At 32.4% G+C, this 17,687-nt stretch overlaps 1 protein-coding gene across 1 annotated transcript in view; it reads left to right on the forward strand.

Annotated features, from left to right (window-relative positions):
- Smp_135870 (beige/beach protein-related) overlaps nt 1-17,687 on the forward strand; it is a gene marked incomplete at its 5' end in the record, with an annotated part of 112,583 nt that overhangs the window by 75,133 nt on the left and 19,763 nt on the right. The window contains 6 exons of the mRNA XM_018789535.1: nt 1-243; nt 3,869-4,241; nt 5,910-6,059; nt 6,129-6,690; nt 10,861-11,007; nt 12,753-12,800. Of these exons, the coding sequence (XP_018654969.1) occupies nt 1-243; nt 3,869-4,241; nt 5,910-6,059; nt 6,129-6,690; nt 10,861-11,007; nt 12,753-12,800 (1,523 nt within the window). The remainder of the gene's footprint in view (nt 244-3,868; nt 4,242-5,909; nt 6,060-6,128; nt 6,691-10,860; nt 11,008-12,752; nt 12,801-17,687) is intronic.

The following is a 17,687-nucleotide window of genomic DNA, read 5'->3' on the forward strand; positions in this document are numbered from 1 at the left end:
AATTTATCTTTTAATCAGCGTCATCTTGAAAGTGAATGGGAAAAAATTGAACATGAACTAACTAGAGAACGCGGTCTATGGGGCAGAGTTACACCGGATCCTTTAGCTAAATGGGAACTGGACCCAACTGAAGGTCCTTTAAGAATGAGGAAGCGTATGATTTTGAATAAATCATTCAATTCACGTTATCCTTACTTACCAAGTTATTTAACGCGTCTGTTGATTCGTTCTCCAAATAGTGATGTAAGCAATGTTTACTTTATAATCAGTATTTATTGCTTAACAGTTTCAGTGAATTTATCAGCTGTTTCCTGAATAGGAAGGCAAACCTGAACGTTTCAATCTCCTATTTTCTAACTGCAAATATTGCAGTCAAGCTTCTTGATCTACAGTTGTTTTAACCGAATAATTATAGTTAGTAACCTTATTGGCTCACACGTTTCAAATAAAAAGCTTTACAGGTTGTTGCAACGTTAAATAGTGGAAAACTTGGAATGGAAGGATTACAGTTGCTAACTCATTTTCCTTCTGACTTATCCTTTGAAGAAGTGAGATGCGACTAGTTCGTAAATCATACATTATATAGGGTATGGATAAAATAAGGTGGTCACAGCAGTTGAACTGGTAGGAAGATTTTCCTATTGAAAATGACTATTGATAGAAAATTTATAAAGTGTATTTCTTAATAATTGCAATATGTGAATGCATATTAAGTAAATATTTGTTGCAATACTGCGTAATCGGTTCTGAGAATCTCTTTTCCTGGTTTGTATTTGTTTTTTACGGAGTGGAATTTCTAACTCCTAGTGAGGCTGCAGGCGAAGTTGATAATTCCCTGCAGTAGCGAAATTCAAATTATTGAATAAAAGAAACCGTATTATTATTATTACATTCTACTCATCTCTTTTCGCCATCAATGTCCGTGTGTAACCGACAGGATACTCTAAATTAGTTTTCAAGCCAAGAAATGATACTATTTTCAACATAGCGATACATTATTTGATATAGTTAAACTTTAAAGGTATCCATAATAATGATGGGGAATATTTAACGAAGTAATTCAACGATGATACTGATTAAAATCATTATGATATTCAATGATGTTGAGTAATCAATAAATTGAAAATAGAATCAAGTGACTCAATAAGAGTAGAGGATAAACATCCATCATCCACTATTACCAAACATATAGTCGAAACAGGTCATAAGATTTTAGGCTATATCGAGGCAATACGCACAGTATGCACATATGCCAATTAGAGACTGACCAGTTGCAGTTCTAAAAACATCAATGGGAAGATCCAAACAAACAATACTAAGTAAATTTCAGGTCATAAGATTGATCTTAACTCGGCTTTTGTTGTGTTGTATAAATGTGTAAAAGGGAGTATACTAAGGTTTATTGAAGCCATAGTCATACGAAAATTCAAACCCCCCTTTGTGTATTCAAAAACAGTTTGTTCTCTCCTTAAACCTGGTAATATTAGCTTATTATCCAGCGTGATTAGGTTTCAAATTGTTTTCACATTGTTTTTATTATTATTATCCTTGTCTATTCTTACCCCCATTTCCAGTCTAGTTGACCTTTTATTTTTATATATAAATGTTCTTAACAAGTATATGTATGATCAGATTGTTCGAAATGTATTGCGCTAATATATCACATAGTTCTGATAATCTTCGTCTTCTTATTACACTATTGAAATATTTCTGTCTAAAATTGATAGATTACATTGTATCTAGTAAGCGAATTTACAAAAGTTTGTTAAGAAATTGAACGTTCCTAGTAGTTGACGTCGATTTTTACTATGCGACATATTTGATGGAATACAAAACATAACTTGAGGGGTTTTATTTAAATTCGCTTAATATGTATCAATCAAGTGAACAAGTATTAAACTCTCTAAAACATCTTAGGATTAACCTTTTCTTGATAATACACAATGATATTCAAAAATTCAGTTTGTTAATTATTACCATGATGGATGGAATCATTTGATCAAGTCATTTAATGTACACAATTTTATGATTGTACATGCATATATTATTGAATATGAGCATTTCATAAAGCCAATTTTAGTGTTATTATGTTTAGGAGTTGTTTATTTGTTTATCTATTCATCTATTTATTTATTAATACTCAACATTTGACATCATGTTGTAAAATGACCTTTGATAACACTAACATAAAAAATAATCCTTCTGAGCAAATACATATTGAAATTGGTCATTTTTTTAATTAATATTTCAGTCGTAAGTTGATTAGAAAATTCTAGGTAATGTAATGAAGTTCCTCAAAACCATGATATATATCAATATTTAGGTCAACTAGACAACTTGAAAGATTAGATAAAAACAAAGATAATAAGCAAAGCAATGTGAATCATACCACTCTGGATAAGAAATTAATATGTCCAGAGTAGATTAAGTGTAAATGCGAATTATTTTTGAATACAGCTAGGTAAAGGGGTTCAAACGTTCGTATGGCTAAGATTCGAACAAAGCTAACATTCTCATCCTTAGACTTGTTAAACCTGTCACACCAATAAGATTGATAATTTAAAAAGTGATGTGTTTGGTTATTATTGTTGCTTTAAAATGGATACAAACGTCAAGAATTTGTGTACTGTTTATCTTTTTAATAACAATGAGCTCTAGTAATCACGCTATCAATAGTTTAAGTTCAAGTTCAAATGTAGTTACGGACTGAGATAATTTATTTCTAAGCATCCCATATCTTTATACATTTGGGGAAAAAAAGGTATACGTAGACATTTTGATCACGTATATGAATAACTCTCAAACCAATCACCGATATTTTAATATTTATGTTCATACCCCCAAAATTTATCGTTATTGATAAAAAAAGCTGTAGTCATTTTAATATCGAATGGCCGACAATAATAATGATCTCGTTCCGCGGATATTTTGTATTAAATCATTCCAAAGCCTCGGAAATTTATTTACACAATTTGACTTCTGATAAAGGGTTACGAATTATATAACTCGGTGATTCTTTATACTGGATTAAAACGGTGAATTTAAACTATCGCTTATTTAGTATTTTGAAGAAAGAAATTAGAGTTATTTTAAGTCATCGCTTACAGCTAGTTGCATTCATTATTTGTTATCGGACAAGAATTTGTGGGACGTTTTTCTTAGCTTATCACTACTAAGCACTAACTTTGACTGTTTATTCATATTAAAGAGAGCCAGAACAAAGATTTTAGCAAAATGACATGAATTCATTTTATCTCGTTTATTTGTCGTCAGATGTTTACGACCTGTAATATTTAAAGTGATAATTAAAAAATGAGTTCAAATTACACACATAAAAGAGTTTCTTTGGAAGTTGCTTTGATTACCCATGAGTGTAATTATAGCGAAGGTGTAAATAAATTTAATAGATTGAAATAAAAAGACATACTAATGTAATTAATTGAAGAAAGTATTGGACAAAATTTTCTGGTGTAATTAATTGTTTGTTTGTGTCAGCAAGAGAAAGAAAGATCAACAACTATGTCCTTTTGAACAAATAAATCAGGTTTCTGATACCTGGTTCTGGCAAACTTCAGAAGACTGGAGCTTGGATGTTTTATAAAATCACCTTGAAAGATTGCAAGGTCTTGACCTGATGTCTTGTGTCCAAGTAATGTTTGGTAATTGCACTGTTTAAAGTAGTTTTTTCTCGTGTTATTTCATAGCTTAAACTTTCCATATAATACAATTTTAAGAGTTACTGTATGAATTCGTGAAATCACTATTAATTGGTTCAGTTTCAAAGTTAATTGTTTCAAATTCTTAGCGAGTTGTTCGACTGGTTTTTTTTCGCCTAGAGAATCTTTTTCAATGTTTTATTTCTTTGTAGAATTATTATCTATATACATCAACGCTAACCAAAACGCGAAAGCCTCGTAGTCGTGATAGTAAACTTTATTTCCTTAATTACAAGTCAAAAAGTTTACTTCATGAAGATTACGGTCCTTTAACGCCATGGTTACAACTTACCAAATCTATGAAACTAGAAGAAATCATTGAAATTTTAGAAGAGGCAGACAATAATACAACAAACCAAACGACACAACTTGGTGAATCATGTTTTGATGGTCCCGTTTCAAGTGATACTGATCAACAACAAAAAAATCCAGACGATGACGATAGTTTCAATTGTTGTACAACCGTAATACCAGATTCTGAATTTACTGAATTAAGTCAGTCGTTGGATCCAGAGAGTTTGGAATGTGAGTTGTATATATATATATATATATACCACACATTGCGTAACTGTCAATATGTTTATTATCCTGTTGCTCCGTTAAACTTTATTGATTATTTTATGTTTATAAAAAAAACAGTCAAGGTGAGAATTCACAACATCTGGGAACATGTATATACACTATTGATCAAGATCGTCATTGGTTTTTGCTACCCAAAGAATGTACATCTATTATTACTGGTTACCAAGCTTTTTTCTTATTATACCAACTTATTGACTGTTTCGATTATTGCATTTATGATCCAATGATCATGAAACAGACGCCTATTTATCTTTGAGTTTTTGGAATCTAGTGTACAATGAGAGAACAAAATAAGAATGTAGATCTATTCTACAATACTAAATCTCCACAAAACCCCTTCTGATAATCATATGCTCACTAATGACATCGAGAAGTACATCCAGGAGCTCTAGTGAGAAGCAGTGACCAGTGGAGTTCAAACCACTTCTGTCGTGAGATAGGAACTCATTGAAGACAATTGGTGAATGGTTGCTCAACTTCATGGATCAGTTGGAGTTAGACATTAACACCGCCGGATGCCAGCTCAGTGGTCTATCGGTTAAGGGCTTCGGCTCGAGACTGGTAGGTCCTGGGTTCGAATCTCGCGAGTGTGGGATCGTGGATGCGCACTGCTGAGGAGTCCCATAATAGAACGAAACGGCCGTCCAGTGTTTCCAGGTAATCCATGGTGGTCTAGCTTCAATTGACTCACGCTTTCAACTATGGAAAATACTAAATCTCCACAAAACCCCTTCTGATAATCAATATTATTTTATTGTTATTCTTCTTCGAATACTTATGCAATATAATTTACATCGTGTAACTGACTACCCAGTAACACAAATAAGAAATTACAGTGTGTACATGAATAATTTCTAAGTGATACAAAATATAAACAATTTGTGAATAACCAAGTAATATTAATTCCAGAACATCAAAACATATAAAAACATTTTATAAATCAAACAAGAGCTTTCAATCGCGAGAACATAAATACAATACAATAATACAAGTATTTTAGCAATTGCTCATTGAAAATATTTATTATAACTTTCCGTACTGATAGTTCAAAGGTTCTCAACTTTCCTGATAATATTCACTGCATTAGAATGACAGTTATGTGTGTTTACTTTTTCATTTTACTGAACTTTGTTTAGCTTAGTCATACAAAATTAGAATATATTTTGGTGGAGTTCTGTTCTCTGAGCTGGATGGTTTGGTCATGGAGCTTTCATCAGGTAGACTTTGTGCTGATGATGTCGTTCAGAATAACAATGAAAGCTCCATGATCAAACATTCCAGCTCAGAAAACAGGACTATACCAAAATCATCCACCTGAGCTACAAATCTCTACCATCTTAGAATTTATTTGCATACTATATAATTTCAACTTTATTAGCTATGTTTTGTTCTTCATAGTTCGTTGTATTAACTTATACACAACTCTTAAGTACATAAGGTTAACAGTTACAATTTACATAGTATATGTATCGAATAACTGCTTTCATCTATCTTTAAACATCGTTGATGTGTAATGTAGAGATTATTTATCATTTTTATTTTTATTGTCAACAGTTCTTTTTTGTTTCCATTTATTTCTTCTTTCCTCTATCTCCTTCTTCTCATCCTCAGTATCTTTACAAAAGACGGCTTCATTAATTCGTTCAACACGAAATTCTGTATGTGTTGATCCACATCTGCATGGAAATGATGATCTTGACGAATTAGTGACTATTTCGACACAATCAGTTGTTGAAGAACCGGATGAATTCAATTCATATTGTGATATTGTTGATGATGGCGATTCATCATCACCGTCATCATCATCGTCATCATCTAAACAACAATTAGATCAATCGGACGATATTCGTTGTTCACCTTATCTGAATACTAAACATCAGCAGCAGTCACATTTAATGAAGGATACTTCAAACATCAATGTACATAATAATACCACTACTAGCAATGTTGCTACTAGTACTAATAATACTTATCAAAATGTAATGAAGGATATACCAAATCCTATGAATAATTTTGTTGGTGCAAATGAAGATAAATTAGCTGGTCATGAAGCTATCTTACGTTTATTAGAACCTGGTGAAAGATTACATGTTATGTATCGTTGTGCACGTATATTAGGTTTAGATATATATGAAGGTTTATTATTATTTGGTAAAGCTCATTTCTATGTTATTGATGGTTATACATTGATAAATACACGTGAAATAGTTGCAATCGACTCATTACCACCAAATATTATTCATGAGCCAATAGTACCATGTGCTTTAGTTAGTACAATGACAACGAAAAAAAGCAATAATAATACTTTGACTCGATCATCTTTTACACGTGTAAATATGAGTTCAACAGATTTATGGAGTTCTGGAGCTGTTAGTCAAATAGCTGGAAAACAGTAAGTTTCTAATGTGAATCATTTATTTATTTTTAAATAAAAAAGTTATTTTCTTCTTCCATGCTTTCAATGAATTTCGTTATGGTCTATAGCTGATATGTTCCTATTCAAATAAATGTTTATCCGCTAGATTTGTCTGAGATTGTCTTTTCCTTTCGATGTTCAATAAAAATGAAATATCTAACATTTTCGTTTTTTGTCCAATCAATGGGTTAGTATTGCATATAAAGAATTATTTTTCACTAGAGATTTCATTCCAATCATCTAAAGCTGTTTACACATATCTTCTGTGAGCACCATACTGTGTAACGAGATCATCTTAACTTTCTGAATGAAAAAGCAACTAAACTGAAAGCTAGAACTTGAAATAAAGTCTTCAACTAAAATTAGTCTCTTACATACCATTTTCATTTAATAAATGAACGAATAGATGTTGGAAAATACTTTATACCTCACATATATTGAACATTGAGAAGTAGATAAGGAACGCTCCCAAATACCATGGTACGGCCGAGGATGGGGAGAGTCTGCTCTCCCTCTCTAAATGCTCTCATATGGCCACGCGTATATAACCTCTGCCAGGGAAGTCCTTCTTACTGCCTCCAAGTGGCGAGGTTGTTGTTTACGAAATTGAAAGGACGAAAAGTGAATGTCCGGCGCTTTAACCAGGCTGGTGGACATGGAGTATCCGCCCAGAGTAGTTGGAAAACCCTGATTCCAAACCAATGATGCACATGGGCTCCAGTATCTTCAGGGAACAAATGGCGTATGAATCAATCGTTGGTCACCGGCTGTCATTGGACTGCATCTCCTTGTGTTGCTCTACTGTCTTATGGATTAGACTTTTAGGTCGAAGGCTCTACCAGTGACCCCCCTAAGGAAACCACTTGCTTCAGTTTGGGCACCTGGGCAGTATTACAGCCTACACACAAATCAAGTGACTTGTGTGGCGCATATGTATCTGGTGCCCCTTTGTACCAATATTTATGTGTTCGAATAAATGAATAAGATTAGGAACGTAGTTTAATTTCATTCAGTCTTAAACATTTAAATGACAGTATTACATGGTTAAATCACTTACTTTTGGAACCGTATGAGATTGACTACAATGAGATATCCGAAATCATTTAGTAGTTAATAAAGCTAAGGGGATTAGCTAACTAATATTTAATGACAATAACTTGTTAGGTAGTTCAAGAAAAGTAAATGATTGAATTACTTTTTATTGAGTGTACTTGCATTTTAGATACTTGATTCAACACTAGTTCTATAGGATTCACTATTGTGTTATTATTAGGACTTATTTGTTTCGATTACGTTTGTGACTAAGTATAAGTGTGAAGAGAACAACAACAGGCGTTTGCTTTTTGATAAAATATGTGGCCTAATTAAGAAGCGTTTTCCACCATATTTTATTAGTTATAAATTAATTTACAAACCTACAAATCCGTGAACGATGAACATTCTCTTCAATAAATTTTCATTAGGTTTTACATGTGGAAATCCAAACTATTGGTCTAATGGAATGAACATGTTTAGGGCAAATACATTGTATGAATTTAGTATTTTGGAGTGAATACGTTTCTTAATGTTTTTAAGTTTTGATAAGTATGTAATTTATGCTTAATTCCGGTCTTAAATCAAATAAGGTTGTAACAATAATAATTGGAATCTTCATTTTGGTAATGTAGGGTGAGAGAAGTAATCAATACCTTTGTTCGATCAATGATGATGTCATGTATAAATGATGTGAATTAAGTAAGAGACAGTAAAAATGAAATGAATGCCAAATACATTATTCAAATGTTTAGGAAAGATGATAATAGTTGGGTTAGGCAGTTATGAAAGTAGGCGTTAGTCATCCAATCGAGTCGCCCTGTAATTGACACTATTAGTGACTTCTTTTTGCCTGAAGAGGTTGACTCCATTTCCTTTGAGTAAAGGTTCCTGTTTTATTATTCCTTATAACTTGGATGACTATTTTTTCTGCCATTTAATAGAATGAAAGCTTGATCGCTGTAGGTTGGTTACTATGAAGAAGGTGGGTTATTGAAAATGATTGATTTTTCACTGTCGATCAGGAGCAATGGGATAGAATTGTTTGCAATTTTCTATGTTCTAGAAAGTTTTCACGAGGATGGGAAGACCAAATTCTAGAACATTGGCCTACATAATACTTTACGCCAAAATAGTTGAGTCGATGATTACACAGAGATGGAACTAGCCTAGATAATTTATTTTTCACTATCGGACACGCATAAGCCTTGATCTTTGTGTTGTGTACATTGAAAACTCTGTTGACTGTTCTGTAACCTATCATTTTACTCGATAAATCACTTCAGAAATGTTGACGTGTACTTAACGATTTCCTATTCACGGTTTGAACATGTTGCTTGGTTATGTCCTTTATCTGCCCACTGCTCCAGTCATTAGATATACAGAGAAGCTGTCACGAAGCTAGTTAACGTCTTTGATAGGCTAGCCTACTTGGCGTAACCTACAAATCGGGCGCGTAAGTTCGGTTGTGACTAGTTTGGCCTTGTGAACTGATTGCCAAGTGGTCACCTATTAGTCGGGAGACGAAAAAACGACTGTAATGGAAAAACTACATTTCCGAATCAGAATAGAATGTGTTGTTCAAACTTAAAAGGGACGTGAATAAAAATATTAGCGATTCGATCACAAAGCACAATAAATAAGAAATCATATATATATATATATTTATATATATATCACAACTTCAAAATTAACAAGTGAGTCCCATATGAAAATCACAATTACGGAAACTCGTGAATAAGTGTATGAGTAAGGCACATGACATAAATGTTAGTAGTTACAGATTAAAAATTAGGCTTACTAATGCCACAAAAACATCTTTTATTATTTTCATTTGTCTTTTTTCTCAACGTGTTATATATATTATTATTTTCGCTTACTTTCCTGAAAACTCAATTTTCCCTGTTATTAATATGTTCAAACAAACAAGTTTATGTGTTACATTGATGTTTGAACGGGAAAAGTTGAACACACTAGTAGATATAGTTTTGACCGTTTCTCATAATTGAACTGTTAAATAACATCGATAGAAAGTAAAGTTGTTTACCTTACATCATAGTTATCTTTACAACTTTAAAACTAGGATAATCTTGAAAAGATTCCCCATTACACGACCAATGGTCAATTCGCTTACAAATTCGCCCATGAAAATGGAATGAAATGTTTTTTCTCACGTTGAGTTTATTTTTTGATAAAAAAAACTTTTTATAAATATAGCAGATGATTTTTGCCCAAACGACAAAATTAATTGAATATGTCATCAGTTTATAATAATGTTTTGGTGAACGGATTGGATAGAGATTAAATTTTGTAGCATGTGCGAATTTTGTTCATCTTTTTTGTTTTCTTTTGAGCATTGGTTTTGTGCAGATTGGATCTTCTGTGATAAATCTTCAAATAAATGTATTTTGACTTTTTTATTTCTCTCTTTTATTCTCTGTAAAATTTTACCTTTTTAACTCTTTTACATTTTTTGCATGATAATAATTCCTAACTATGAAACTAAATAACAATGAATTGAAAAGACTTAGTTCTTTAATAGTTGACTTCACAAGTCGATCTGAGCTAGACCACCATTGAGAACCTGGAAGCACTGAACGGTCGTTTCGTCCTAGTATGGGACTCCTCAAGAGTGCACATCCACGATTCCTCATGAGGGACTCGGACCCAGGACTTTTGGTCTCGCACGAGAACGCTTAACCTCTAGACCACTGAGTCATCATTCAAGGGTGTTAATATCTAGCTTCAATCCGATCCATGATCTTGGGCAATTATTCATCCACTGTCTGATGTAGATTTGTGTCTCTACCCGACACTGGTTTACCCTACTGGTTTAACGACCAGTAAATTCTTTTTCATCATAAATTAAACACATAACTCTGTGTGTGATGTCATTTGGATAAGTTATGTTAACTTAAAGAAATTTATTACCCATGTTTATCAGTTCAGTGTAAATAATGCACTGACAATGAACTATTTTTTTTAGTTAATATAAATCATTGAATGGTTTTTTATATTCTATTTTAACCCTAAAAATTATCACTTATTCTTCACGTTTCGATTATCAGTCTTGTATGTTTGTGTTTATGCAATCGTTTTTGTTTTTAATTACAGATATTTCAAATTCCCATATGAAAATATTCAAGAAGTACACAAACGGCGTTATTTGCTTCATCCAATCGCATTAGAAGTGTTCAATTCGGATGGGCGTAATTTTTTACTGGCATTTAGTAAAGGTTTACAAAATAAAGTTTATGAATGGTAAGTGAATACTTAGTGCGTTTATTTTAGTGTTTTTATGGATGATTTTATGTAATTTTCAGGTAATACATTGCATCAGCCAGGTAACTGATAAAAAGCTGGAGATCGCTAAATCAATATTTCATTATAAGATGGGATTTCTTATGAATGCCCTTACAGAACGAAGGTCCAAGGGATTTGCATCTCGTAACGAAGTTTGCTGGTTCTTTGCTTTGATACTGACTTATATTATCATCTAGTGCCATCTCGAACCTTATATGTTCTGTGATTTCTCGTATAATAGCTGACTTGGTTAATTTTGACGGTTTATAACTACGAACTAGAACGTCAGTATTCTGTTTTTACTACCTTGCCACAATAATACAACGAAATGAATTTAAAGGTCAAGTAATAAAGGATTCGAAATAATCCAGTAACATTTATAATGAGAAGGATTAAACATTGACAATATAGTCGGAAAAGACAATGACAAAGTATTTACGAAAGAGTACTGGGACTAAAGATCTAGAACTGTGGTGTGGTCTACTTATATCTATATAAGTAGTATATGGTGTGGGTCAGACATAGAATGTATTTTGGCAGAAGACTGATGAGGAAAGAACTGAAATGAAACGCAAACGTCTGGAAAATGCATGAGCAATGGAATAAGAGAAGAAACAGTGAAGATTGAAACAATTGGTTGTTAATTTGCAAATTGACTGTTCATTGTTTGGTAATCAGAATTTATTGAGATAGTCTGTAATCTTTGCTTAAATACATTCGATTGTCCCCAACCAGTGTTTTGTTCATTACAGAACAAGATAATCAGTAAATGCCTCTGGGTTATTGTGTCCTCATTCTAACCTGTAATAACCAATGACTCCAAACAATGATCGCCGTTATCACTTTATGTAATATGTGTCTTAACCGCCTAAGTTAATGAAGGTTCACTACAACCTCAATAACTGGTTTGCTTTCTTTGCCTAGTACTTTATACCTAAATTTCATTTTGTTCGGTCTTTCACTAGTTAAACTAGCGAGCACATGGTTTTTATAAACTGTTTATTACAATTCAAAAGTAATTTTTATCATCATCTATAATGAAACGCCTATCTACTCAGTAGTTCAACTGTTCATTAACTGTATCGCTTTATGATATCATAGGTACATTACTTTCAAATTATTTTTTGCTTATATTGAGCGTATATATTCTTCTGTATAAATCATGAATTACTATGTTTGCCTCTAACAAGCAAGTAACGATTTAAACAGTGAAAACATTTAACTATTAACTCCTTACATTTCTCTACCGCTGTTGTAAAACAAGACAATAGGTAGGAGATATGTTTCTTGAGAGAAGTTACAGAATATTCACGTAATACATATACATAGCCTTCAACTGTCTATTTGAATCTTTCGGGATGTTCTGTCATCTAAACTATTTTCTCGTCTGGTCTTTAAGTGTTCGGCCAACACTATACTTTCGATGCTCCGGAAGTCTTCACAATTGTTGCGGTTTCAATGCAACGTTCCACCACACACTACTTACAAACATCCTTGTAAGTAACGTCCATTACACTGTTACTGCTGGGTTTTATTACCAGCTGTCATCAAATAAATAGTGGGACTTGAAACTGTCTTGAACAATATATTAGTCATAAGTTTCCATTGAAATTGTTGCTATACTGAATAAATATATTAACAATTAATTTGATTATATTATAGATTGATATACTATACATTTTAATTTATTCTTTGTTCATTAGCTTTCAAAATGCAGCATCTGCAAATTCTGATTTCAATCAACAGAAAAGGTAATCTGATAATAATCCTTTTGTTTTGTTTTTGTTTTTCGTCAAAAAGTACTCTATAAAGAGAGTTAAGAGTATTTATTGTAGAATATAGACTTCTGAATTGAATTTTACTGTTACTACTGCTTCCTACTTGTCTTACACTTGCTTATATATCTGTAAAGTACTTTGATTCAACTACTTTACAGTCAAATGGTCTGGAAAATGTAACTTCTCTTCACGCTTTATCGTTGATAGTGATTTCCTTTTCATAAAGATTATCGATTAGTAAGAGAGGAATCTACTGGTTGACATTTTAGTCACTCTGGGGTCTGATTATATTAAGTAAAATTATCATTATATTCTGAACATAATTATAAAATGAATTTCAATTTACATATATAGTCTGATTTATTTAACAAGTATGGTTATAGGTAAAGGGAAGGTATATAATGTTAAATTGTTAGAAGGGTATTTATCATAAGGAGTGTGAGTTAGCATATGGGAATCATCATCCTGTTGATGTACTGATACTGTATCGGAAGTCATTTCCAGCGCCATTACAGAGTAACCGTAGTCATCTGCAACTAGAATGAAAAAATGGAAATGGAGAGCAAAAAAACAGTATCAAAAATTACTGGGATATAATTATCTTGATACAAGTGCTTAGTTGTTTTATAATCTACCGATTCAGATAGATATTACTTAGATTAATCGAATTAACCAGGGCTTATGTATGTGTAAAATATATGCAAAAAAGGGTTAATAATTATGCTCAACAACAATGATCAAGCATTTAATATTCCTATAATTTCATTAATGGAGTGAAATATCGTCACTGGTTTAAGCATTTTTAAGATGATATCAGAACAAAGATAATCATCAATGAAGCATAAAGATGGCCGTAGTGATTTGGTTTTGTGGACAGATTTCAGTAAAGTATTCCAGAGTCTTGAAAATTGAATAATAAAGTAATTTATATGGAGACAACATTTAGCATAAAACATTTTATGTAGTTACAAATTCTGTAGCTAGGTATTTTTGCATATCGGATTTCAACAGTCAATGTAAAAGATAGTTTATTAGGGATTTTGAAGCAAAAGATTAGGTTTCTTTTAAGTCTATGCTTTCTTAAAGGGTCAACTTCAGACTTTTTGCATTTGGATTTGTTGTCTAAGATGTACTCATTTACAAAAACTGTTCAATGTAAATCACTGCTGGACGGATTCCAACGTATGTTTATTCTGCTTACAATAAAAGTGAAGGGTTGTACCAATGTTTGGAAACGTACTTTTTAAATCAAACTATATTAGTCATTGTTATAGAGATTATATAGTATACAACCCAGAAGTCATTGAAACTTGTCCTGAGAAAAACAGATTTTGGTAATGTTTAAGTAGTAAATATTGCTCGCATCTTCTGGGATCACCGGGTAAGTAATAGTGAGGTTAGACACAGGGTATTAGGGAATGATGGTAAATCAGTTGATGAGGTCATGAATCTACAATGACTGAGATGGTTAGGCCACATGTTACGTATGCCTGAACACTGATTACCACGACGCGCTATGCTGACTAGTGTAGGGGATAGTTGGAAGAGAGTTAGGGGCGGCCAAACGAAAACGTGGCATCAGTGCTTGAAGTCACTAACTTCTAGTCTGAGCCATGTTGGTAGATGCAGACTACTTGGTTGGGGTCCGCGTGAATACGGTAATTAACGGTTGTTGACTTTGTGTGACATGTCTCAGAATCGATCACAATGGCGTAGGTGTATACACTCTTTATCTTCCTTTAAACCTTGAGATTAAAATTGCTTCATATCTGTCTTTCCCCCTGTACTGTATCCTTATATACATCCTTCCTTTTATATATTACCACCATTAAATTAACTACTTCTATGAATCCGGTGTTCATCTTGTTGTGCTAACGGGGTATGGCAACTTGGATCGATGCATATGTGTGCCTGGTCCTACGTTGTAGCTGACTGACTGACTTTAGTACCAAATATAGCGCTGCATTAAACCTTGATATAACATCATACTGTTTATGGTTAAGTTGAAATTGATAAATGGGTCTCCAAAGCATTTCTATTCGCATTTAGGAGTGCTAAGCTTCAAATTGTATATTGAGGTCCATACGGATATATTTTTATGCATGGTTTAGCCCATGGGGAAACAATGATTACACTGTCTTAAGATCATCTGCCTACAGAAAAAGCTTACATATGCAAAAACAATTATGGATATCATTCACATAAGTCAAAAACAGAAAAAAGACTGAAAACAATTTTTATTACACCATTTATGACCGTCGTATATAAGTTTATTTTATTGATTTATTTTCTATGACTGAGGAAATAAGCCAATCAATTAAGAAGTATCTGATCTCGTAAAATTGTGACTTTGCCGATAAAAAACTAAGTTTTATTTTATCGCAGTTTATGTTTCATCATTCCGTTTTTTTTTCTATTTCACTGAATGCTTCTTATCGAACATCTTATTGTTATATTAGGGTAGTTTTGTTCATCATTTTCAATTTGGATATTATTTTCTGATTATTCTGTAAATAGTCGTGATAATAATAATAAAATATATGATTTGGTTATAGTTCTTACTACTGATTAAGCTATTTTCTATTAGAAAATAAACCAAAGCTTAATACTATCATTTGAAGCCGAATCTATTCTCTAATTAAATTTCTTCGTGCTTGATCGAATCAACCTATATAGAAGTAAAAGAAGAAGAAGAGGAAGAAGGGCAATACATAGTGTGTAAGGGATTCTATTTATTGGATGATGAATAAATGATTCATTCATCAAGCTGTATAATGATAGTGGTCATTATTCAATTTATCACAATTCACTTATATTCCATTTTGATGTACTAAACAATATGTATGGTCAATCTGTTTACTTAAACTTTTCATTTGTTATGTTGTTGTTTATAATAGTAGTTAACTGGTTCTTATAGTTATTTATCAACATTCTTCGAGATGATTAATTTTATTAGTTAAGCAATTATTATTACTATCATTAGTAGTAGTATCAGTATTAAAATCAAATGAAGGTAATTTCTTAAGTAAACTTACTTCTGTTTACTGTATTTGATTTTATTTTCTTCAAAGCTTCACAAAAGTCTCATGATTATAAGTTTATGCTGTGTGTGATCATGTATGGTGTGTTTACCAATTGAATTTCTTTTAAAAGTAATTAAATCATTCAAATTCGTTTATGCTATATATGTTACATGACAATGAATTAACTATAAGAGAACTAGAAATCAGACTTAAATCCGAATACGAAAAATAAAATTTAAAAAAAACATAAATTTATACTCATCTCTTACGCCGTCAGATAAAGATTAGTGATTTTTCCCGTGTTCACATATAAGATTAAAAGATTCCTGAAAGTAGATAAGTACAGATTAGTTGACTAGATACGTATGTAAAAAAATAATAGATAGACTAGTTAACAATAGGTTAGACTAAGAATAATTCAGTAATCGAAAGGTAGCGTTTTTAACTATCAGAGTAATAAATAATGAATAGAATATTTAAAATTACGTTCAAATCATCTTAATACAAATGGTGTTTGTAGTATGAAGCAGGATCAGTAGTTTGTGTATTTTCTTTGATCTCATTGAAATATTGAAAAATGTCCATTTAATATTATATAAATTTACCTAATATATTTTAAAGAATTCGCAACTTTTGCAATGGAACAAATGGTTTATTTTTGTATTATTTGTTTGAATCTTCTCATTGATGTTTAGGATTACAATTCATCAGTCTCATTGACAAACGGTCATCCTGTAAGGATTGTCTCGTTATTGCCTTAAGTCACAAGCATTATGATCAAAGATGTAGAGAAACTGATCAATCACTGTCCTAATCACCAATGAGAAGATTCAAGCAAACCATGCAATTTGAATTGAACCCCCCAATGCACAAATTAGTGATTACTTGGACCCAGTAGCTAAGTAGAAAACGCGATGGCGTTTGAAGTGAATGGTACTTGGTTGAATTGTTGGAGTGAACATCAACTCTGGGATGCAGGTACATCCGGCTGACGAGTCCCAAATAGGACGGAACATGCACCCTGATTCCACTGCTAGCCATCATCCAACTTTGCTTATAATGATTGTGACTTAAGGAGCAAATGATATTGTTCCTGCCCTTATAGTGTAATTTCTTTTTATCATAGTTGAAAGCGTGAGTCAATTGAAGCTAGACCACCATGGATTACCTGGAAACACTGGACGGCCGTTTCGTTCTATTATGGGACTCCTCAGCAGTGCGCATCCACGATCCCACACTCGCGAGATTGGTTCGAATCTCGCTCGCGAGAGCGGGTTCGTGGATGCGCACCGCTGAGGAGTCCCATAATAGGACGAAACGGCCGTCCAGTGTTTCCAGGTAATCCATGGTGGTCTAGCTTCAATTGACTCACGCTTTCAACTATGGAAAATACTAAATCTCCACAAAACCCCTTCTGATAATTAATTTCTTTTTATTGATAAATATCATCCAGTGAATACAATAGGTGACATCAGTTGTAATTTGTCTACTTCAAATAAAACCAAACATTATTTGTTGTGATGATCAGTAGATTATTTATTCAACTTTTGAGATATTTTCTATTTAATGTACTTTATACTTATCTGTTTTTTTTTATTCTTTCATTTAGTTCAAGTTTCAGGTGGACATAATTCGATTTCTTACTAGTGTTTTTTTATTTCAGTGTTACATTTCCTTTATTTATATTAAGATTTTACTAAATGACGCTGTCGAAGTAAGAAATGTTTTATGGGGATTTAAGTGAACTGGTTCATTTTTTAATAAATACCGTTAAATCATCCAGTCAAAATACTTTAAAATTTTTCACCATCTATCTAATCTTCTGTAGTGTTGTTCT

Source organism: Schistosoma mansoni, chromosome W, assembly GCF_000237925.1.
Source record: "Schistosoma mansoni strain Puerto Rico chromosome W, complete genome".
In the NCBI taxonomy this organism is placed as follows: Eukaryota; Metazoa; Platyhelminthes; class Trematoda; order Strigeidida; family Schistosomatidae; genus Schistosoma; species Schistosoma mansoni.